Raw genomic sequence first — 23,908 nt, 5'->3', positions numbered from 1 at the left:
AATTCGTAACACTGGAAGAAATGGACATAGACACCCCAAATCAAGTTGGAGACCAAATATATCATAGTCATTTCAAACTTTCAAATAGTCAATAGTTCCCATGAAATTTAAACTCTACTGGAGCAGCAGAAAAAACAACTTGAGTGAGTAATGGTGAACAAAGGTTGCAGAGAAGAGAAGCAGAGAGAATCCCATGATAAACACTCATGCGATTCTAAATAAATGTGTATTTAAACACGAAATCACACCAAGCAGGAGCGAAACGATGGGTCCTCTGCAGAGTGAAATCTCCCTGAGGGGCCCTGGATCCTGCTGCGCCCCTCATCCTCTGCAGGAGTTCAGCACCGGCCTTAACCCACCCCTGCCTGGGGCCACGGGCTTCTGCTCTGGGACACAGTGAAGTGTGAGAAACAGCTGGTGCTGTGCCGGGCAGCCTAACCCAACAGCTGGTGCTGTGCTGGGTGGCCTAACCCTAACCCAACAGCTGGCACTGTGCTGAGCAGCCTAACCCTAACCCAACAGCTGGTGCTGTGCTGGGCAGCCTAACCCTAACCCAATAGCTGGAACTGTGCTGAGCGACCTAACCCAACAGCTGGCGCTATGCTGAGCGGCCTAACCCTAACCCAACAGCTGGCGCTGTGCTGAGTGGCCTAACCCTAACCCAACAGCTGGCACTGTGCTGAGCGGCCTAACCCTAACCCAACAGCTGGTGCTGTGCTGAGCACAACACAACCCAACAGCGGACGCCTCTGTCCACGTCAGGATCGACTGAGTCACAGGAGCCTCGGGATGCGGGGTGGCAGGTACTGATGGGACTGCCGCTCGGCCCGGAGTGAACCCCCGACCCCAGAGGCGGCAGTGACACCTCGGTGCAGGCGCGCCCCGGGACACTCACCGTTCGCTCTGGCGTAGATGGCCACAGTGCCGTTGACCAGGCCGACGTACAGGCTCTGGGCTGTGCAGGCCAGGCTCATGACCGTGGACTTCTCCGGGGTGAAGAAGTGCTGCAGCCGCACCTTCTTGCAGCCTTGGCTGCTCTTGTAGATGGAGATGCTGTGAGACGCATCACCCGGTGGGCGCGTGCTCACACGGACGGGCGCGACCACCGAGCAGGGGGACCCTGTCACCCCGGCCCGCCCTTCCCCACTTCCTGCTCCTTCTGCAAACACCTGGTTGCACCCCTGATCTCTCTCTTCTCTTTTAAAAGACAAGTTCTGGGTTCTTTTTTAAGCCTAGTTCTTCCTACAGATCTAGGGACTTCACGCTAGGAAAGTCAACGCAACTTCCCTTTAAACTCTGAATGATGCTCAGTGTGAGGTTAACACAGAGCTCAGCTGTTTCATCCTGAAGTCTAAGAGTGATGTGCACTTAGAAGTGTGATCGGCAGGAAGTGCGGCCGCGGCGAAGGGCAGCAGGAACTAGAACTCTCCCCGGCAGGTGCTGCCGCCCCCTGGGGTTCCCCGGGAACGTCCCACACTTGGGGCTCCTTCAGAGCTGAGTCCCAGCTTGCTCCACCGTCACCGCACAGACCCCAGCAGAGCCACCAGGGAGGGGCAGTGGCAAGGCCCAGGGCCGGGGGAGGCGCTCACCTGCCCTCCTCCGTCCCCAGGCAGACAGCGGGCACGCCCAGCACCCGGCCCCCGCCCTCGGGCTCGCGGGGCCTGTCCTCGGCGGGCACGTACACCATGCACAGCACGCGGGACTCCACGTTGAAGCACTCGATGACCTTGGGGCTGGAGTTGTGGAAGGAGACGATGGCGATCTGCCCCATCTGACTGGTGCAGCTCCCGATCTGGGGGTCGGGGGAGAAGTGAGCAGGGGGCTCCCAGCTCCCGATCTGGGGGCCAAGTGAGCAGGGGGCTCCCACGGTGCCTGCACAGCCGACCCCCTATGGTACAGCTCCCAATCTGGGGGTCGGGGGAGAAGTGAGCAGGGGGCTCCCACGGTGCCTGCACAGCCGACCCCCCACGGCCACAGCGAGACCCGGCCCCGGAGTGGGAACCAGCTCCCGACAGCGTGGCACGGCCTTCCCCGTATGCCCCCTCTGCCACCCTCTGTGTTCAGCTGGGTGACCTTTTCCTTTACTTCAGTAACGAGAGAACAGCTCTGCTCTTGTACAAGTCACATCTATATCCTTTAAAACCTGAACACCTAGCACTATAGTAGAGGCCCACTGATATATAATTCAAAGTCTGGAAATATGGACTAGAATCAATCTTAAACCAGGCCTTACCTAAGAAAACAAGGATATAAGAGGAGAAAAGGGGCGAGAACTGCCCCAGTTGAAAAAAAAAAAAAACATTTAAATACTTCTATTATTTAAGTTAGTTGTCTTTGGACTGAAATTAATCTGGAGAAGTTTTATTTGAAAAAGAAAAAAGAGAAACATTTCACTCTAGGGTTGTCCTTTTCCCATCTGGGACTTCCATGTTTACAGCACGCTGACCAGTAACAGCAATCTACGGGATGGCCTGTCATTTTTTCATCTCATTAACTGTGGATACGGATTCTTCACGAACCTGAATTAAAACCAAACAAAGGCGTCTTACCCACAGGAAACCGTGAGCCACGGAAAACGAGTCTGACTGATTCTCATTATTCAGGTACGGCTCAGGATTATAAACAGCACATTCAATCTAAAGGGGAATAAAATCAAAGACCCGAATTTAAAATGGGACACAGAGGAGGCTGGCAGGCAAGTCTTTTAACAGATGACAGTGTCTGACATAAGCCACGGAAATGACAAGACTAAGAGAGGAAAAGATGGATGTACCAGTTGCAGAGACTTTGTTTTTAGAAGCAAACGCCTCAGTGTGCCCGGGGGCTGCATCCCCACAGGGTAGGCCACATCGACAGGCCCGTGCCTCTCCCAGGGAGCAGGCTCTGCCACTGCAGGGGTCCCCGTAAACCGAGGCAGCTCCAGGTCTGAGTGTCAGCCAGAGACCACATGGGAAATAGTAACATGTCTCCTAAAGAAAGACGCACCCACGTGTCTCAGCGGCCACAGCGGTCGCTGGTCATCCTGCCTGAGTGCACACACACAGCACAGGCACACCAGTACCAGGCCACCTGGAGATGGGGTTTGCTTCAGTGAAGAGTGGGCCCCACACCCCAGGCCGGCAGAGGGCTCCCAACGATGACCCACGTGGGAGCCCAGCTGCCGGGCGAGGGGCCTGGGAGGAGGGCGGGGCAGCGGCCGAGACGAGCAGGCTCTGCCCTGAAGCACCCCAGCCCTGCAGGATCTCTACACACGCCAGCCCAGAGGCCACGCCCAAGGCTGCCCGGGCCCCACCTTGAACTCCTGCTGCTTGGCCACCGTCACAGGCATGTGTCCCAGAAGGAGCGGGTGTCTCTCCTTCCTGATCTGGTTCCCGTCATCCTCCACGCAAAACCAGCCCAGGTGGTTCTCCTCCTCTGCAGCCGCCGGGGAGAACGGACAGAGGTGAGGACGTTCTTACGGGTGACCGGACGAACCCCTTCTCAAGCTTCCTTCCCAGCCGCGGTCTTACCCTCCCGGGCGTGCACCCATCGTAAGAGAGGAATGCATGCCACCCCTCGTTTCATCAGCTGACCTCAACCCATCTTACCCAGGGCGAGCTTGGCCATCTGCAGGCTGTTGATCCAGGACTCCTTGATGGCGGGAGTGAAGGTGTTGAACACGGCGGTGAAGAAAGTCGGCCGGCCGGACCTGCAGGGAGAAGGGAAGGCCGTTCACTCCGCAAGTGGGCTCCAACGCGTGAAACCCAGTCCTGGGGCCTGCCTGTAGGATACGGTCCCCAAACTGTGAGGACGAGCAGGTTGGGACAGAGGACCGAGCTCGCGGGCCCCCCGCTGAGGCCCACTAACTTGTCCTGCTTCCCCGGGAGCTGCAGCTGCACCCGGCAGCAGTCGGCCGCTCGGATCTCCTCTTCCTTCTTCAGAATCAGCCTCTGTAAGCCGGACATCCAGTCCTGGGCCACCGACGGGTTCAGGTTCTAGGAGGAGACGCACAAGTGCACGGAAAGGTGTTAGGAAGACAGCACCGAACTGAGGGAGAGGAGGAAAGTGATGCCACGACATGAGAGACCCAGGGAGACCAGTGACACATCTCACGTCGGGAAAAAGGCTCCTTTGGGAGGAGGGTCACACGGTGCCAGGATGGTTCTAAGAGAACTGAGGCTTGAGTCAGCCTCAAGGCGAAGACGGTTACGCTGGAAGGCTTCAGCTCCTCGGAAATGGGAGACACAGTCAGATCAAGGCCTGGAGTAACTCCAGTCCCCCCTTCTGGGTGGTGGGAACCATGCTGATGATGGTTGGGAAACTAAAACAGAATTTAAACCCAAGATTCGGCCGTCACCTGATAGTTTCCTTTGAGGTTTCCGACCAGCTGAGTGATGTGGCCGATGACGCTGAGGTCATGCAGCAAGTTTTGGAGGTCTTGATACAGCTGCCCCGGCCCCACGTAGACTCGGTCTGCAACACAGGCGGCAAGAGGCGCACACTGAGGCCTGCCCTCTGCTCCAGTGGCTCTGAAGGCAGGGGGCCCAGGCTCCACCCCTGGTCAGGGAAATAGATCCCACAGGCTGCAACGGAAGATCCCAAGTGCGGCAGCGAAGACTCGGCGCAGCCAAACGATACTGGAAAACTAACACGCACAAATCCCAGCGTGTTCCCGCCAGGGCTGGAGGAAGGAGACTCAAGAACGGAGTCTAGCGCACCCAGAGATTTTTAAGGTGACTGTTTCCAGGTAACGAGATGCTTTTCCGTTTCTGACCTTTCATTCTGAAGTAATCTGAGACTTTCCAGAAAAGCTCTAACAGCATAAAGTTCCCTGCACCTGGTGCTGGATGGTGGCGGGTCAGAACCACAGAAGCCTCCTCGCAAAGCAGGAAATCACGTGGGTGGAGCAACACTGACCAGCGTGGCCCCACCCAGACCCCGTGGCTCCTGGGAAGCAGGTGGCTTCTCACCCAGCCCGTCTCCACGGAAACTGCGACAGGCTTGAAATCTCAGGGCTGGAAAGCCAAGCAGAGTCCGTGTGGTCAAGGACGCAGCAACTGTGCCCAGAGACCCCCAGAGGAGCAGGCTGGGGCTCGGCAGACACATCCGGCAGCAGCTCTGTGCCCGAGGGCCCTGCGTCACCCCAGGCACCCAGCACACACCAGGTACCGGGGGCCTCCAGGACAAGAGCTCTCCAGGCGGGGGGAACCGGGCAACAAGGAGGCCACAGACAGAGGCCAGCAGGGATGGTGGGGGTGCCCCCGGCTCCTGACGTGCACGTCACCCCGATCCACCGCAGGTCTCCCTGGTCTGTGCCTGTTCCCAGACAGGGAGGCACCGCAAGTGGCTGCCGGTGCCCCGCACAGCTCCTCTGCCCACAGCTGCGGCTGTGCCCGAGCCCGAGCGTGCATCTCCCCTTGGGACAGAGACCCAGCCATGCCTCGTTTTCACTGCCAATTGTGAGCGTTAAGTAACTACACAGAAATCAATGGGAGTGATTTTCCCAGAATGACATGCATCAGAATTTGCACAACTGCTCCCCCTGCTGAAACGTTTCAGAAACCTGTCCTCAGGACAGGCCAGCGGCCAGGGGGCAACGCCTTCCCCATCTTGTGCACATGTCTCTGAGGGTCTGACAGCTCATCCCCTGCCCCAGAGGCCCCCCAAGTGCCCATGTTGTGGACACAGCCCCTCAACACCCACCACGGTGCCCACCTGGCACAATTTCTTGCAAACTGAGGGTGGTCTAAAGGCCACTTGTGGAAACTGCACTGAGGTTATGAGAATCCTAAATGAAGAATCCAGTGTCACCTTATTTTTGCCATAAGGGAAATTTATTTCCTCATAAACCCGCCTCCTGCGATAGCATGAAGCAGAGTTAAACTAAGACGTGGTGGGCACAGAATTTTGCAAAATAACTCCCTGAACTTAAACCAGCCGAGGGCCTCTGGCTTGCAAGGCTCCACACCTAGTGGAAAGCTTGAGGCCTCACGTGGCACCCCCCAAGGAGAGGCAGGGTACAGGGCGGAGGCGCCTTCCATCCCGGCTCTGCAGGGCCCTCCTCCCACAGCTGTGGTTGCCAGGCAGGGAGGCCTACGCTGTCCCCACCGCTCGACAGCAGCCCAGCCTGCAGTGCTGAACTTCAGAAAAGAGTCATTCAAACAGCACAACAGTCATGTGAACATCGGGGAGCAGAGTTTCTAACTCAGCTTCTCAAAATAGCTTGGGATGAGAAGCGCGGGAGCATCAGGAGAGACATCAGCGAGGGCGCTGCAGCTGTTCTGTGAAAACTCCGGCACGACTGAGGCAGGCTGGCCCGTGAGCGGCTCATGGACAGGAGGCTCCCAGCTGCCCAGACCCGCCGGAGGAACCCCATGCTCAGCCTGGCGCTGGGGTCAAGGGGCGGACCCTGTCCACGTGGGCAATTCACTGTCCACCCCACAGGACCTGCCCTCCCCCCAGGGTGAACCTGGACAAATCCTTCATCCCTGCTGCCATGGGACAAACACCTGGACCATTTTCAGCATCTCTGTAAGCGCCGGACAGCATCATGCTCTGTCCCGGAGCTGGGAAAAGCCCCAGAGGGCCCCGACCTGAGTTCCATCGGCCCACACTTACAGAATTAGCAGACCTTAGTTCTAACCGAGAAGGCCTTTTAAAGACCATTTACTCCCCCACTCACGTTTCACAGCTCAGAGCTAGAAATCAGACCCACTCCACAGTTGGGGAAACCACAGAGGTTCCCACACTAATCCCAGGTGAATATCCGGGCCCACAGTGCTGACCGCATCTGTGTGCAGAGGACCCCAAGTCAGCATAGCCCCCCATTCCAGGCTCAGCACCTGGCACACCCTGGCCCCCCACCTTCTGTTCACCGTGCACTTAAAATGGGTGAACTGTGCTACATGAGAGCACCATAATTTGTAAAATTAATAAATGCTTTAAAAAGTAGCATATCTAACACAGAACTGAGACTTTTAAATGGGTGGCAGCTCTGCAAAGCGCCCGTCCCTGGGACACCTGGGCCGAGACCACACCTGCCCCCCAACCTGGAGTCTCCCCACCCGGAAACTGCAGTCAGAGGCCACCCACGTATGACACGGGCTGGCTGGGGATACGCGGGCTAACCTTTCTCTTGCAGAGGCCGGCCATCACCACCCATGCGTGACATGGGCCTGGTGAGGACATGCGGGCTAACCTTTCTCCCGCAGTCAGAGGCCGGCCGTCACCACTCACGCGTGACACGGGCCCGCCGGGGACACGCGGGCTAACCTTTCTACCCGAGAGGCCGGCATTCCCTCAGCATTAGCAGCCAGGGTCACCCTGCTCGCCTCTGTTCCAAGAGAAGATATTTTACTACCTTATCAGCAACGATCATGTTTTCCTTCTCCGACCTTAGGCTTTGTTCTCCAGCGTCCAATCATGTGTGTAATTGAAACCATAAGAGGAAGAGGCCCATTGGATGGAGATGGATCTAGGGGCCCATCTCCATGGCAACGTCTCGGTCCCGGGGTCTACCTGGGGGCCAGTCAGTGGTCTCGGTCCTATTAAAGACTTGCCAGTACTGCCCTTGTAAGGCCAGAGCTGAGCAGCTGGACAACCCTAAACTCAGAATGAAAGCAAAGGTGTTCTCTGCAGAGGGACGCACTGTCTCCTGATGGACAGTGAGAACTGTGTGCCTGATCTGCTGGGGCAGGTGAGAAGTTTCTGATATCACCGAGGGCTCAAGGGCAGCAGTGAACCAATCTGGGTTTTTTCTTGCGTGTCACACTTTAAAAATCAAGTCATCCTGCGTTTTGCTTTTTAACATGCTGACTTGACTCCTATCCTAAGCTGGCTCAACATGAACCATAAATTAGAAGATGAACAAGAGAACGCAGTGTTCCCAGGAAAGCATCTATTTCATGGATCGAAGGCATCCCTGGAGATCTAACACAATGAGGTGATCGTGATCACAAATACATCTTGGGCTTGCTTCCATGGTAATAGGCACATAAACATTATTTCTGTTCACAAAAACAAGACGTAAGAGGATCTGCTATCCTTCCAAGTCATTTAGCTAAATTTTTAAGAACTTTCACATCTTCATGTTGCTCCTTATTAAGTGAAAATGTTAGTAATCAAGTCAATTTGGAGACTATTTCTCCCTCCCTCCCCCTACTCCTCAGCTGGCCACTCCTTAGGAAAACCCGTGATAAAGTTATTACTGGTTATTACTGGTATTCTGGTTATTACTTGAGACAGTACGCACACTGTTTAAACAGCAGCATGAGTTTTCGTCAGCAATTCAGGAGTCTAACAGCACGTGCTCACGAAGCTTGCTCCTCAAGCAGGTCACCAGACGCGTGACTGTTAGCATCAGGCGAAGAAGATGGGCAAGCAGTGAGCAGACCCCACGCCAGCGGGGACCCAGCAGGCCCTGTTTCCTGTCCCCCTAGACCCAAGTGAACATGTGTGCTCACTCGGAAAAGCTACACCTTTCTCAACAATTTACGGGAAGTTCCCTTCACTGTACTTTAAGTACTCCACAATTCAGGGGCTGAGGCCAGTGAGTGAGCACAATTTAGCCGGGGTTTTAACCTAGACTGAAAAAAAACAGATGAAAGTAACGACCACGACTCTGACACCAAGTTCGAATTCCAGGGTCCGCAGACCTTCCCCTAACAGTCACTGCGTGCAGGACTGCGGAGTACCGCCCAGTGCTGGGCCCTTCCCCGAGTCCTCTGTGAGGGGCACAGGCAGGCATGGCCCCCGTGGAGACAGAAAGACACAGGGCAGAGAGCTGAACCCACAGCCCAGCCCACGCCCGCTGGGACTCTCTCTGCAGCCACACGACACGCCCTCTGCAGAGAGCAGGGCCCCATCCCAGCTTCTGGGGGTGGGGGGCACAGTTCAGGATGGGGATCAGAAAGACTGATGACATCCCAAGGGAAGCCCCCATTCACAACTCTGAAAGGGGACCGCTCAGAGATGAGCCGCCGGCTGGCGTGTGTCCACACTCCCCACACGTCCCCTGTAAGAACTGCGCCACCCACGCCTCCTGCCTCAGCCCCGGAAGCGTCACTCACGGGACTTGGCACCGGGTGCCAGCAGGTTCTCGGGCGCAGGGCCCGCGGGACAGCGGCCGCCCTCTGCCGTGCCCTCGCCGCCGCCGTACTCGACCACCTCCACCTGCCCGAGCGGGACGCTCCACTTCAGCAGGTACCTCTGGCCCGACGTCACCGCACTGCTGTCGTGGGAAGCGCTGCGAGAAGCGGGGGCCCTGGTTTCAGCGACAACCACGGGGATGCGTCTCCAGGCCTCTCTTCCCGGGAGACGCCACAGAGACCCCCGACATGCTCACCAGCTGGGCTCTGTACAGCGTCCGCGGGAAGGGGACACGCCACCCGCTCCACCCGTGACCACAGAGCTCGCGCGGGCTGGCCCCGGCCGCCCACTCACCGGGCGCTGACCGTGGCGCACATGAGCACGTCGTTCAGCATGAAGAGCCGGCGCTCTTTGGTTTTCATGATCTCCCCCCGGTCATTGTAGACGGTCTCTATCACGTCGTCAGAGCGGATGAGGTAGCGACTGCCGCTGCTGAGAAGCTAGGCATTCAAAATCCATCAAGGAAAAGAAAAAAGATGAGAAAGAAGCCTCATGAGAGACACGAGCAGACAGTGTCCAAGTTTTATAGGTTCTCTTTTCTTTACAGAGAAGCCTTGTGTTTCCAACCACACTTTGTGCATGTACAGCATAGAGCTCAGAAAGCGGCTCTTTTAAAAGATTTTCCCTTTCCCTAAAACCATGCTCTTCTGTTTTAACTGACTTAGTGTTTGCTGCACCCTGCCGCACGTGGGATCTTCTCTCCCTGACCAGGGACTGAACCCACACCACCCACACTGGAAGGCGGAACCTCAACCACTGGACCACCAGAGAAGTCTTGCAACTTTTTCAAATGAATCTAGACAGTGGCGGGACTCTAACTTCCTTCCTCGAGCACAGTGCCTCCAGCCAAGACATGCTGACTCAGCCACAGAAGGCTCACTTATTTTCCCGTGTCATTCACTGCAACCCTTCTCTTTCAATGACTCCTCAGAATACACACTCCAGTCTTCAGGGACGGTCACCCCCACCTTTCCTTTACTCAGGACGCCGTCTCGACGTGGAAAGTCTGTGGGAATCTTTATTCTCTGCTTTTACTTCTCCCAAAGGATATCGTAGTGACGTAACATCCTGACTGCTCGTGGCTGGCCATGTGTTAACTTGTCTGAGCCAAACAAGACACTCTTTGTTTCCAAAGGAAAGGTGCTTCAGATTCAATGGTAAAATGACTTAACTCATGCAGGAGGCAGACTTATTTTAGCGCTTTAGCCTGGCAGGAAACCAGGAATCCCTGGGCCAGACACCCACCCCGGCTGCCCGACCTCACGGGGACGAAGCTGAATGTTGCTGACTCACCCATCAGTGATACCGCCCTCAGAGCACGCCGGCTGCCCTGGGTTCCCACATGTTTGGGTACCACTGGGAAGCAGGACTTTAAACAACACGATCCCTGCTGAGAACATCTGTGAATGCTACTTTCTGCTTATAAACCTGAGCTTAAAATGTACGACCATAAAGTGCTTGCAGTTAGGTTATTAGGTGTCTGTATCCAGTAGGAAAGGGCCCCTGCTGACACAAACAAAGGTGACTGTAGCAACAGAGACTATTTTACGTAATTCTTCAACACGGCTCGTATCCAGTAACTGCTTCCTGTGAACAAGAGCTTCAAATAAAAATGGCACAGCCTAGGTGAAACCGGATTATCATGGCAGGAACACAACCTTGTAAACACGAAGCTGAGACACAGCTCTGCAGAGAAGCCGCCTTTACACTGAGTTCTGGGTCCCTTCTGCATGACATATGCAGCTTGGTCCCGCATGGACGAGGCAGGTAAGACCGTGTGTGACTGCCTATGCTTCTGTGGACGTCCATGCAGGACTAAGAGGGAACGTTGCATTTTGAAAGTAAAATTCAGCTAGAAGAGCGACTCTTAACCCTCCCTGGGGCTCTGGGTCCATCCGAGGACCTGGTCAGCCTAGGAGCCGCTTTCCAGGAAAAGTGCTCAGACCAGGTGGGCTCTGTGTGCGCTTTCCAGGGTGTGCGACCCAGGGGCTCTCTGTGGACCCTGGTCAGCAGCTCTGGGCCCAGAGAGACTCGCCACCAAGGTCCCAGGGGATCAATAATAAGTGGCTCAGAGAGCCACAGCTCATTAGCACAAGCGGAAACAGCCTGCAGAGCAGAAAAGCATCCACCTTGTTCAGGTACCGCTCGTTGATGGCTTTTGCTATCTGCTTGATTTCACAGCGCTGGTCGGCGTCTCTCTTCCTCTCGTTCAGCTTCTCTGCTAGCGTCTCGAGCTCCGTCAGCGCCATCTGGAGGGGCAGCCGGTCAGGGTGTCCCCGGGGCGTGTTCTTCAGCATGTCCTTCAGGAGACAAAAGGCAGGGGGAGGCTGACACGTGAGGCCGGGTAGGGGGCAGATGGTCACCAGGCACACCCGCCCCCTCATCGCACGGCTCCAGCATGGGCGGGGGGGAGGAGGGTTCTGGCACCGCTGCTTCTTGGGGAATAAAATAAGCCCTGGGAAAGGACAACCAACTCAGTGAATCATGCTTTGGCTGAACATTCGAAGCTCCTTTTCCAAATACAAAATTGACTCATTAATCGGGGGTGGGAAGGGAAACAAGATCGCGTTTCCAGGGAAGGACCCCATGGCCAGCTCGCCGAGACCTCAGAAACTTCTGCCCTGGTAACGGTCAGGGTGCAGGTCTCAGCATGAGCATGGCGAGGGGACCCACAGACGCTCGGATCTCCTTCCCAGGCGTGAGTCCTAGTACTGGGCTTTGAGTGCCATCTGCCTAGGGGGCACAGGGAGGGCCCCGCAGGGGCACAATGCGGTCACCTCCTGCACCCAGGCGCCCAGCTCCAGACTCCGAGTCAGGTTCTGAGAGGGCCGTCTACGAGCTGGGCGCTGTCACCTTGGAGACCTCGCAGACTGCCCTCCCTACCCCGTCCCGCCACCCCCCGCCCCGGGCCCGCCCTGACATAAGTGACCCGGAGGATGAAGCGGGGCTGAGAGCCTGCCATCCCCCCCAGGACCCGGAGGGGCGGCGGGTGCCTCACCTGGAGCAGCAGGATGAACTGCGGGAACCTCTGGATGGGCTTCGTCATCAGGCTGTGCAGTGTGACACGGTCAGGGCTGGACTCCTGACACTGCTGCAGGGACAAGGCCCGTCACCCCAGCTCAGACCACACCACCCACCTGCCCACCCACCCGCGGGACGCAGCCCCGGGGAGGAGCGCACACCACCCACAGCGCTCACCAGGGACCTCCACGGCTTCCCGCAGCCATTCCCGGGAGGGTGGGGCGCACCCCGGGGTCAGAGGAGGGGCAGACCCCGGAGCCCTTCCAGCTCCGTGGGGCTCATCCTCAGGGGGTCTGCTCCCTGCCCACCCTGGAGACCAAGGGGCCCTCTGACCAGATCCCAGAGCCTGACCCTGAGGTCACCAGCAGCAGCCGGGCCTGGGTCTGGGGTCTGGTCTGCAGTCTCCGCCTCAACCCATCTGGCTGCATCCTTCTAAGGATGTGCAGACAATGGTGGTTTTCAAGAAGCTACTTCACCACTAAAAATTCATCTTTATTTCTGGTACTGATCCAATAACGAGGGTCCCATTAGTGCTAAAATCATTACAATAAATAACGTTATACATCTAGAGGGGAAACTTGGTAAAATTTCACTACAAAGTACTTGGCATCGAACCTGTTATCAGTTCAGTTCAGTTCGGTCACTCAGTCATTTCCAACTTTTTGCGACTCCATGAACTGCAGCACGCCAGGCCTCCCTGTCCATCACCAACTCCCGGAGTCCACCCAAACCCATATCCACTGAGTTGGTAATGCCATCCAGCCATCTCATTCTCTGTCGTCCCCTTTTCCTCCTGCCCTCAATCTTTCCCAGCATCAGGGTCTTTCCCAGTGAGTCAGCTCTTGGCCAAAAGGATGTTAAAAAACACAAAAAAAATTTAAAGTGTTTACCTTTAAAAATTCAAGGAAAGCAGGTTTTGTAGCACACGTTTTCTTAAGGATTGCCACAGCTGTGCTGAAATTATTCACATATTCACTATAAGCATCCAGCACCATGGATTTGGAAAACTGTAACACAAGAGAAAATCGAGAAATGAAAGTAGCGTAGGGTTCACTGCCTCCTCGCCAAGCTTAGGATGAAAGAGCGAAGCCTGCACTAAGAGCAGCCTCTCCGCCACCGTGCTCTTTCCACGGAATAAACTTCATCATGACTAAGAGTGATTTTTTTTTCTTTAAGCAGACTTGTTAGGAGTCTGCGGCTCTCACTCTGCTGACCCCAGGGTACTTCAGTGCTTCCTAGCTCAAAGCCGTGGCGATTTGGCTGTCAGTTAAGAAAGTTCCTGACTGCAGTCATATAAACATGACAAGCACAGACGTCCTCCTTTAAGCTGCTGCTGACCGGCACTTTGTGGACAGAAGGTCGGGCGCCTCAGCATGTGGATGTCCTGGGATCCTGACCTGACATGGAGATGACACTGTGTGGTCTGAGACGCATTGGGGCACCTGGGCCTGTCATGTTTCCACATCCTTCCCCAGCTGCACACAAGGGCGCAGAGCCTCCTGACCGCAGACCGGCCTCCACGGGAGGTCTGAAGTGTCCGTCCAGGCTCAGCCAGGGTCAGCCGGGCTTGCACCAACAGGAGACCCACCCTGAGGCATTCAAGGAAGAAGGGAGGGGGCCCTGGAGCCCAGGGAGCCCTGCCGACCCTCCACATGCACCAGCCCCGTTACCGAGGCCACAAAGACGTCTCCGATCATCTCCACCGAGTCCCACTCAGCCACGCGGCCGGCCAGCGCGATCTGGAGCAGGCAGTGGCACTGCAGCACCTCCTTGACCCGGAAGAAGACGGTCCTCAGCTTCCTCTCGCTTAGCACCTTGGGCTCCATCTCCCACAGCGGCTTCTCATATTGCTGAGGCAGAGACCAACAAGCACGGCCCAGGCTTTTCTCAGGTTCCACAAGGAACACAGAGAAGCTTGCCCTATAATTACACGTGTGTCCAAATAAACCGCATGACTCTTGATGTCGATGCATAGACACAACTCTCAGAGTCGCTTAAGAACTTTGCAAATTTGAGTATTTTACGATTCATAAAAGACATAAAAGACAAAACAGTGTGATATTTGGGTACCTCCAATATCCTCTTAAGAGCATCCACGTAGTTTTTCTCGCTTTCTACGATCGAGCCCAGAATGTACCTTCTTACGACCTGTTGGGAGTTTGAAAACACAATGGTTAAAAACTGCCTCGGAAAACACAGCAAACAGATTTAACTTCTGTTGAGGCTTATTGATAAAGTTTCTCCGTGTTCAAAACAGTACGTAAGTGAAACCTCCCAAGGCCTTAAAATATATTAACGTTCTACCATGATGGGCATAAGACATACTTCCCCATCACTACAATTCTGTTGTTTTTTAAAAACAACAAATTATAAACCACAACTCGAGCAACACAGCAAAATCATGGCATTAATAACAATTTCATTCACCCATACAATAAAAATGAACTGACTGTGTGCTCTGCATGCCCAGCATGGAGCTTCATGGGGTTAATATATACTCCGTGTACATATTAAGTTCAGAAAAAAAAAAAACAACTTTCCAGTCTTCCCCCAAAGAACCGTATTAGCAACACTTATCTAAAATCATTACTCCAAAGTTTTTTTTAAAAGCTCTTGGAAGGTGGAGGTGTAGATCTGTTTTGTTCTGAGGCCATTCAAAGCCTCCAAGGCTAGAAGCGCAGCGAGTGAATCACCGAAGTCGTTTCAGGAGCAGCCCCCACCCCCTCAGATCTCAGACGCCTGCACGTGAAGTAGTGACATCACTTTGGGGTTTGTTCCCACGACCTGAGGGCATGCCAGCACAAGCTTCTGGCCCCAAGGTGCTTGCTGGAGACCAGGGACGACACTTGGCACTTCTGTCCAGGTGACACACAGTCTGGAAAGTTGGTTTTGCCAGTAAAGGGGAAGCAGAGCGTAAAAAGCATAGCAAGGTTGCTCTTCCCCACCCCCAGCTGCGCAGTGGGATGCTCATCCCAGGAACCGCGGCGCCACCTGGTGGCAGAAACCGCCCCTGGCTGCGTCAGTGTGACTCCTTTCCACAGGACGAGATGGAGGCAAAAACCAACCCTGAGGGACACCTGAGGAACAGAGTGACAGGTTTAAAGGGCGGATGCTTCAAAGCACACACAGATGTGTCTATGAGCCCACAGACCCCTTGCTCTAGATCCTGCCCCCAAACTATAGACAGTCAGATTCAGAGTCCCAGACACTGTCTCAAGTCTGGAGTCAGAATATCTGGGAACTTGGGGAGATCTAACACTGCAGATGGTGGCTGCAGCCACGAAATTAAAAGACGCTTACTTCTTGGAAGGAAGTTATGACCAACCTAGACAGCATATTCAGAAGCAGATACATTACTTGTCAAAAAAGGTCTGTCTAGTCAAGGCTATGGTTTTTCCAGTGGTCACATATGGATGTAAGAGTTAAACTATAAAGAAAGCTGAGCGCCGAAGAATTGATGCTTTTGAACTGTGGTGTTGGAGAAGACTCTTGACACTTCCTTGGGCTGCAAGGAGATCCAACCAGTCCATCCTAAAGGAAATCAGACCTGGGTGTTCACGATTGATGCTGAAGCTGAAACTCCAATACTGTGGCCACCTGATGCAAAGAGCTGACTCATTGGAAAAGACCCTGATGCTGAGAAAGATTGGGGGCACGAGGAGAAGGGGACAACAGAGGATGAGATGGCTGAATGGCATCACCGACTCAATGGATATGAGTTTGAGTGAACTTCAGGGGTTGGTGATGGACAAGGAGGCCTGGCCTGCTGCGGTTCATGCGGTTGCAAAGAGTCGGACACGACTGAGCGACTGAACTGAACTGAACCCAGGTATTAAATACTCTGCTTAAGTCCTGAGATGACTCTGATGTATCAGGTCAAAGGGCCTGGAATTGGTATCAAAACAATGGAAAATTAAGATAAAACCCCAAATCTGCCCCGACTGGAGGGCCCCCGCAGGTCAGGACACCCCTCAGTCAACCCTAGTATGTGGACAGCGCGCCCGGGGCCCAATTCAGGCTTCCCAATCCACGCACGGCTGACGGGGCGTTGTCCGGGGGCGGCGCTTGCACACTGCTCACGCACGGCCTCCTCGCGCCCTCCCCTCTTCGCGCAGCCCTCCTCACGCATGCCTTCCCTACCTACGCGCCTCGCACACACAGCCTCCGCACGCACTCGCGCACGGCCTCCCGAGCACAAGCCCGCTCGCCTCGGCCCTGCCCTCACCCGACAGTGGCTGCCCGTCTCCTCGCGGCAGCCCGCCACCTTTCCCGTCGGACTCTGAACTGACCGCGGAGGGTTTTCATGGTCTGCACGCCGTACGCACGCGTGCGCTTCATGTGCGCGATGCGTGCGTCTCTATCGACCATCACCTCACTGCCCGCCTACGTCCGTCCAGCTTTGTCATCTCCCTAGGCCGTCGGTGGTCTCTCTCAGCGTCCATGAACCGCACCATGCTGCCCACGTGGGAAGACTCAAGTCACACGCCCATAGGACCAGCAACCCTTCCCCCGAAGGCCCCCGGCTCTGGGGCATGCCCTCGCCCCTCACGCCCTCCTCCCCTTTCACCCAAACATAGTCAATGGAAACCACTGAATTTTTTCTCCTCTGCTACCTATGTTCAGCGATTAAGAAACGTTTACATTTGGCTACGTTCATGAGTTACTGGAAATCTGTATTCTAACCTCACCATCGCACAGACGCTTCACACACTCACACCTGGTCTCTTGGCCGTCAGCATGAATGAGCGTGAGTGAGTCTCAGAAAGAAGCAGACCTTCCACGCGCGCTCACAACCACACAGCGAGGACACCTAATGTATTTAAGGACAGGGAGGCCCGGGGCCAGGCGGACGGAGAGGTCAGCGTAGCCTTGCCGTGCCAGGCCCGCCCCAAGCCCTACCTGCTGCTGAGACAAGCCTTCGGGCATCGGGGTGAGGATGGCTTCGGGGTGCCTGCAGTCCACGTCGATGAACACGTTCTGCTCCTCTTCAAGACAGGATCTGTGGTCTTAAAGGAAGACAGAGCGTGCTAGTCTGATGTTGAAATGGGGCCTTTATAACACTGCAGGGCAGTAAAGCTGCCGTCAGAGTGGCGCCCTTGGCAGACACCTCAGCCCCAAGCGTCCTTCCCACCCAGATGAGTCAAGTGAAGCTTTAACAAACCCAGAAAATAGCCCCTCCCACAAGGGGAACACAGAGTTTGTCAATATTTGAAGTTTTTGATACTTGAAATCTAACTTCAAAAAGGCAGAGGTGTCATTTGAACACCTAGATGGCAGAGTAGAAACACATATTTCAGTTTCTGAATCTATAACATAAACCAAAGTCAGAAGCAAATAAAGGCAGTTCTGAGTTATTCAGAACCAACACTCCACAGTCAGGTAAAAACAAAGAGAGACTCAGTAACCTCCTGACTTTCTGCCTTTCTCACTAGAACTCTGATAAAGCACAACTCCCCCCACATCAAAAATTTTAGACCAGAACTAAATTCATTTCTAAGAACTTAGATGCAGCTAAGTAATCTAAAGAATCCACAGAATGGCTAGAAACCAGAAAAACATGGGAATTTTCAGGTAATATTGAGATTTTCTAATTCAGAAAACTGTCACAGGAGCTTTAAAAAACCAGCACACAGGATCGTGATCCAAGCCTCTCTGCTCCGCCACAGTCCAGAAGGGACAGGAAATGCGCCCAGGGGCCCCAGCACGGTGAACACACCCCTGTGATCATGTTCTATGATGAACGACCATCCTGAGAACCCAGGGGCTCCGGGAGTGACAGCAAGGGACCCCCATCACCCGACTGCTGGGAGGAACCGGTTGGGGGTGGCGAAATCTACCACCTGGGAGAATGCCCCCACTTTCTGCTGTGGGGAGAGAGTTTCCCCACCCAGTGCCCGCCTGGAGGGGACCCAGCGAGGAAACACACCTGAAGAGACGAAGGATTTGGTCCTGATGAAGGAGCGTCCCCGCTTCACGGCAGCCTTTGTCCTCTCCAGCCCGTCCTTGGTGCCCTCTCTTGCAGCCCTCACCAGTTTCTGCATCTGCAGGGAAGGGGGACCGGGTGAGCAGGGCAGTTCGGTGAAAACTCCTCCTTGCTGTTAATCCACTTTAAAAGAATACTGTCAAGTAGTCTGGTCTTGAAACATCATCTGAAATCGGCTTTTTGATCTGGGAGAGCTGTCTTGGCTGTTGTGGGGGGTGGGGATGGGGAGGTGGTTTGGGGCTGTTTCGCTTTCATTGGTTTAAAAAAAAAGGAAAAAGAGACTTTAAAAAAGAGCCTTTTCTTAGCATAGTTTTTAAAATGTGTCCTTCTGTGTTTAAAAGTTGACCTTCGTTTTTATTACAAACACTTGCCAAGAGCTTTGGAGAAGCCTGGGTGTGGAGAAACTGAGGGCACGGACGTCAGGGGGTTTGCCCGAGGTTAAAGGGCAGATCGCAGGATACAGGGGAGAGCCCCCCGCCCGGCCTGGCGGCTCACAGGCTCTTCATACTGACCACTCCCAGAACCCACTGCGCCTGTGGGAATACCTGCCAGGATGTGGACAGAGAGACAGCCAGCCCGCAGGAAGGACCAGCAAAGCCCCTGCTCTGCAGGGACTAAAGAGTCAGGAAGACCACCGCCCACCACAGGGGAGCGTGCTCACCCTGATTCCCAGGGGCAGGTCCTGGCACAGTACTTAGATTGGCCACCAGTGCTCAAAGCGCCCAGCCATGTGCCTCGCGTTTTATCCACTTTTCTTGTCCTTTGGAAGCTAATCTTGGCAGTACGGGCCATCTGGCACCAAGTGATTGATCGTTTAGAGAAAACCCGGATGGCCTCTTACAACACAAACCCCTTCAGTCCATCCACGATGCCTCCCTATCCGTCCTCCTGGGATCCTCCCCGGGGGGTGGCGGCTGTTCAACACCTGCAAGCTCACCCCCCGCGGCTGCGGCTGGGGCCTCCCAGTGCCAGGCCGCCAGGGCCACCGCCTGGTTGTGCATTTGTACAAAGTGCCGCCGGCCGAGGGGCTCTTGGGGGCTGAGGCTCAGCTGACCCAGCAGTTCAGCCCAAGCGTGCACCCCAGATTAAGAGCCATGCGCCTGCGGGTTACCCACTCCCGGGGCCGCCAGTCTAGTGCTGGACGCGCATACCTGCAGCCCAACTCCCCTCTGTCCCTGCGCCTTAGCCGGCCTCCCTGATGTGCGCCTGGCCTCCCAGCCAACTCGACGGAAACCAAGCCCAGGTCACGCTGTCTGGCCAACCCCAACCCCAGTGTCCTGTACCCCACCACCACCCACCTTCGCCAGGTCAAACACGGCCAAGCCACTCCTGCCTCCGCTCCTGCACCCCTTCAACCAAACCTGGCCGCGTCCGGAGACCCCCGTGGACGGCAGCTGGCCACCCCCTTCTCCACGGTGCCTGAGCCCTGCCAGTGCACCCGACTGCTCAGCTGCCAGGCGCCTCCCCTTAGCTCCTTCCCCACAGTCTCCCTGGATCCTCCCTCCTCCTGCCAGACACGGCCTACGACCCGGCTCGGTCCACGCTCCCTCCGAGTGAAGCCACACAGGTGCTGGGGTCCATGGGGAGGGAACAGCGGACCGGGGCCCCACGGCCACCAGCCATACGCCGGGCCCCGCTTGCCAGCATAGGAGAGGCGTGTGGCCGCCCTGGACAAGTGGTCCCACTCTGCCGCTCACAGCACTTCCCACTGTCCTTTCCTGAGTGTGTCCATCTCTTCGCTGAGCCAGTCTCCCTCACACCCCACCCTGCGCTGCCCGGAAACCCCCACCGGCCTCCGACTGTCCCCGGGGCTGCCACCTGTTTCCTGCCCAGGGACCAGCCTGATGCCGAGCCGAAGGAGATGCTATGATTCCGGGGGCTTCGCTCCTGAGTTGAAAATTGTGGAGCACACAGCAGTGGCATTTACAGGGACCTTTCTGAATGAACACCTGCCTCAGGCAAGTGCCCTTCAACGCCTGAACAAATGACAAACATCAGAAGGACGGCAATCCAGTTGAAGTGAAGTTACTTGACAGTGCTCTTTTAAAAACCATCTCAAGACAGCAGACGCCACGACATTCAAGCCAGCAGTTCTCAGCTCTGCGGTCTCAGGAGCCCTTCACGCTTACAAAGTCACCAAGCAGCCCCGAGGGCTTCGGCTTACCTGGTGCGTTTGTCTGTATTTATTGTCTAAGGAGTCAAAATTGAGAAGAAATGTTGAATATTTTCTAAATATTAATTTTATAAACAATAAAACTATTTAACTTTATCTTAGCCAGTAACATTTTATGATAAATTACTATGGTTTCCAAAACAACAAAAAAAGTGCATTGGTTTGCACATGGGGGAACCTGCCTCGAGTCTGGCGTGGAGTCAGAGGATTAAGCCGGGAAGGACAGAGGCAAAGGAGGTCCCGGAAATGACAGAGACCGTCCACTGTCGGGGTGGCCCTGGGGCCCCTGGACCGCACCGTGAGAACCGCCGCAGCTCAGATGTGAGCTTGCTCATTAAACAACAGTCTGCTTCTGCAGAAGCATTTCCAGCGGGAACCACACACCTTCAGTTCATGTTTGTGCTTTAGCTGCTGAATCTCTACCGCGCCCACCGTGTTTGCCATCAACTCTCTCATCTTTCTCTCATAGTGCTCCTTTAAGCGGGTTAGGTCATGGGAGAGCTACAGCACAAAGAGACACAAGCTTTTCACAACACGCTCTTCCCGGCGCTTTCAGGCAGTCTTACATTGAGAGGACTTGAGCCACATCTGGTGGGTGACGTTCACGCACCAACGTCCTCCTGCCCCGGGCCCCCCCGTCCTAGCCCTCCAGCTCTCGGGAAATAAACACACAAGTGAGTAAAACATGTCAGCAGAGGGCAGACTCCAGGTGAGCCAGGCTGAGGACTCCTCTGTGCTGAACCAGAGCAAGTAAACGCACAGAGGAATCTGGGCACCAGCATGCGTTTACACTTTAGTGGATTTAAACTGACCCAAACTGTAGAAATACATATGAAATTATTTATGTCAGCACCAAAGAGGAAGAAATTTGAGTTCGGCACTGAGCGGGGCACGGTTTGGTACCAGCCACGCACACTTCTAAGTCTCCAGACGGACATGACTTCCGCTGCAGCTCCCAGGGATGGGGTGAGGTCTCAAAAGCTCTGTCCTCGCATCATCACAGACGTCTCCAACGTGCAACCCAAGGCCTGCGCCTTAGTGAGCGTGTCCCGTGTTCCCCAGACAAGGACATCTGGGCAATTACTGATCCAATCTGAGACTGTCTGGGAGATCAGTCTTCTTTGGCAGGTTTTGAAACGTGACTCTTTAGGGAGCCAGGGACTTGTTACGGCATCGCCTGTCCTGTCCCAGGACGCTGCCGGCTGGCCCCCGTGAGGGCTCTGCGCTCGCGGCCGCCCGACCCCCTCCGCATGTTGCGTGGTACATCTGGGAGCACAGGTTCGCCTGGACAGCCAGGAGGGCAGAGTCTCTGCCCAGAAATCGTGCTCGCAGCTCACGGGCCATCGCTGGACCAAGCCGGTTTGCACTAACCCCCTGCCCACTGAAGACAAAACTTAGGAGTTTCTTAACCACTCTCCAAGGCCCCCACTGGGTGTTTCGTCCTGCTGAAATCAGGCCCCAGCACCATACTGAAAACCTCCATTTAAATCTGGAACGTTGGGCTCAGCTAGAACAAGCCAAGTGTCACCTTAGTCACCAGCTGTGATTAAAACTACAGCTGTAACTTCAATTCCTGGTTAAGTCTCCGCTGTAATAACTCAGGTGACAAACAAGAGCCAGGTTCCTGGAAAAGCTTGTTAGTAATGTTGAGTAGTTGGGGGACTTCCCTGGCAGTCCAGTGGTTAAGACAGCATACTTCTCATGCAGGAGCCATGGGCTTGATCCCTGGTCGGGGGAACTAGAGATCCTGCAAGCCATGCGGCCAAAAATACATACAGACGTAAGCATCAGGTAGTTGGGTTGACCACCAGCAGTTGGTAGAGCCTTCTTAAGTTTCAGGATGAGATTACAGAACCCCAGTGAACCCCAGTGCCCGGAATGACCTATAAGCCACACATACATGGAGGCCACTCCAGGAGCCCACCAGCTTGGTTATAGGGCCCCAGGCGGCCATGACTCATGGTGATTTATCGATTGCATCGTGAGGCACTGGCCGCAGCCTCTGTCCATGTGCGGCCTGCATGTCAACCTCACACAGAACACAGAGCGCCTTTGGACATGACCGTGGATGGCCATACAAATCCCTCTTTCACCAACAGCCCAAATGCCAACGACACAGCAGAGGGGACGGCCAGTCACCACTGGCCACCAGGCCCCTCAGTGAGCAGCGCTCCGGTCCCCACCTACACCCGCTGGCCCTGGCATCAGCCCGGAATCCACTCCTTCAACCTGGACCTGGTCTCAGGACTGTCCCGCTAAGGGAGGCGAGTGCCCAGTGGGGTGGGGCCTTTGTCCTGTAACATCCTCTATAACACCTTCTATTTTTACTTCTTCCTATTTGTGCTCAGAACGCCGAGGACCACAACATACCGTAGAGGACAGCGGGCTGCGCTGTGTCCACCAGCCCGGCTCTCCACACAGCCGGCTGCGCACCAGCAGCGCTGTGTGTACACAGCACAGATGGCCAGGGAATGCCTCCTTACTTCCTGAATGCTCAAGACAAGGAGCTCGCTCGGGGCCTGTTGAGGGATTCCATTTATGTAAATTTCATTTTCCCAACCTGCCAGGACTGTACTGTATGAGATAAGGGGCCTCTTCTCTTTTGCTAACATCAGGTGCTTTCCTCAAACTACACATCAACATCTTAGAAAACAGTTATGTAAAGACTACATGAATGAGGCAACCCCTTCTGGTCCTGGCCACACGCCCGTGTGAGCACGCTGTCCCCCAGCACACAGCCGGGACACCTGCCTGCTTCCTGTGGTCGCCGCGCAGGAAGGAGCGGGGGACCCCGCTCCTGCTCTCCGAGTCGCTCTGCTCCTCGTAGCTCTCGAACTCGCTGGAGCTCCACCCGTACTCCAGAGAGCTGTGGCCGCCTTCATCTCCGTTCTCCACGTCGTCATAAATCATTTCATCTGAGTGCAAAAACACCAAATGAAGAATTAAAGTGCAGAACTCCTGGCTACTCTGCGCATGTCTGTTGAGTGAGAGCGTCACTGAGAGCTGGGGAGGAGACACCCGGGAAGAGCTTGGAGGAGCAGTGGTGGGGCCTCGGGGGGAGACCCCTGGCAGTGATGGGCGGGGGCAATAAAGCTCTGACAAACCCCCAGCCCCATCCACATTCAGAGGACCACTGGTCTATGAGAAGCCACCACGATTATACCAAATGATTTCTCGCCCATAGAGAACTTTTGATGAAGGAAAGATATTTAGATAAATACGTGGAATATAAACAGATTACACAGACTGGCAGATCACCGACAGATGATAATCAAATACGAACGAAAGTGAAGCGTATTACAAACAACCGTGAATTCTGCTTCTGCGCTAAAATTAGCCCATAAAACCCATAACCTGTTGCATGCATGCATGCTCAGTCATTGCAGTCGTGTCTGATTCTGCAACCCCATGGACTGCAGCCCACCAGGATCCTCTATCCGTGGGATTTTCCGGGCAAGAATCATGGAGTTGGTAGCCATGCCCTCCTCTAAGGGATCTTTCTGAACCAGGGATCGAACCTGGTTCTCCTGCTTTGCAGGCAGATTCTTTACCGCTGAACAACTGGGGAAGCCCATAAACTATTACTGCATTTTAATGTCTTTATC

The 23,908-nt window shown here is 55.0% G+C and overlaps 1 protein-coding gene across 4 annotated transcripts in view; it reads right to left on the bottom strand.

Moving 5' to 3' along the window:
• ARHGEF10 (Rho guanine nucleotide exchange factor 10) overlaps window positions 1-23,908 on the bottom strand; it is a 61,499-nt gene that overhangs the window by 14,262 nt on the left and 23,329 nt on the right. For 2 of the 4 annotated variants that reach the window (XM_069573372.1, XM_069573375.1), the window contains 18 exons: window positions 23,055-23,218; window positions 20,688-20,804; window positions 18,074-18,188; window positions 17,047-17,153; window positions 14,218-14,295; window positions 13,818-13,997; window positions 13,038-13,154; window positions 12,125-12,217; window positions 11,256-11,426; window positions 9,421-9,566; window positions 9,048-9,223; window positions 4,337-4,452; window positions 3,847-3,974; window positions 3,588-3,688; window positions 3,293-3,414; window positions 2,550-2,636; window positions 1,590-1,792; window positions 896-1,053 (listed from right to left, as the gene is read on the bottom strand). In XM_069573372.1, the coding sequence (XP_069429473.1) occupies window positions 896-1,053; window positions 1,590-1,792; window positions 2,550-2,636; window positions 3,293-3,414; window positions 3,588-3,688; window positions 3,847-3,974; window positions 4,337-4,452; window positions 9,048-9,223; window positions 9,421-9,566; window positions 11,256-11,426; window positions 12,125-12,217; window positions 13,038-13,154; window positions 13,818-13,997; window positions 14,218-14,295; window positions 17,047-17,153; window positions 18,074-18,188; window positions 20,688-20,804; window positions 23,055-23,218 (2,379 nt within the window). The remainder of the gene's footprint in view (window positions 1-895; window positions 1,054-1,589; window positions 1,793-2,549; window positions 2,637-3,292; window positions 3,415-3,587; window positions 3,689-3,846; window positions 3,975-4,336; window positions 4,453-9,047; window positions 9,224-9,420; window positions 9,567-11,255; window positions 11,427-12,124; window positions 12,218-13,037; window positions 13,155-13,817; window positions 13,998-14,217; window positions 14,296-17,046; window positions 17,154-18,073; window positions 18,189-20,687; window positions 20,805-23,054; window positions 23,219-23,908) is intronic. The other 2 variants (XM_069573373.1, XM_069573374.1) reach the window with 2 other exon arrangements.

Source organism: Ovis canadensis, chromosome 26 (genome assembly GCF_042477335.2).
Source record: "Ovis canadensis isolate MfBH-ARS-UI-01 breed Bighorn chromosome 26, ARS-UI_OviCan_v2, whole genome shotgun sequence".
NCBI lineage: Eukaryota > Metazoa > Chordata > Mammalia > Artiodactyla > Bovidae > Ovis > Ovis canadensis.
The sequence above is the reverse complement of the archived record's forward strand: the minus strand, read 5'-3'. Positions and strand labels throughout refer to the sequence as shown.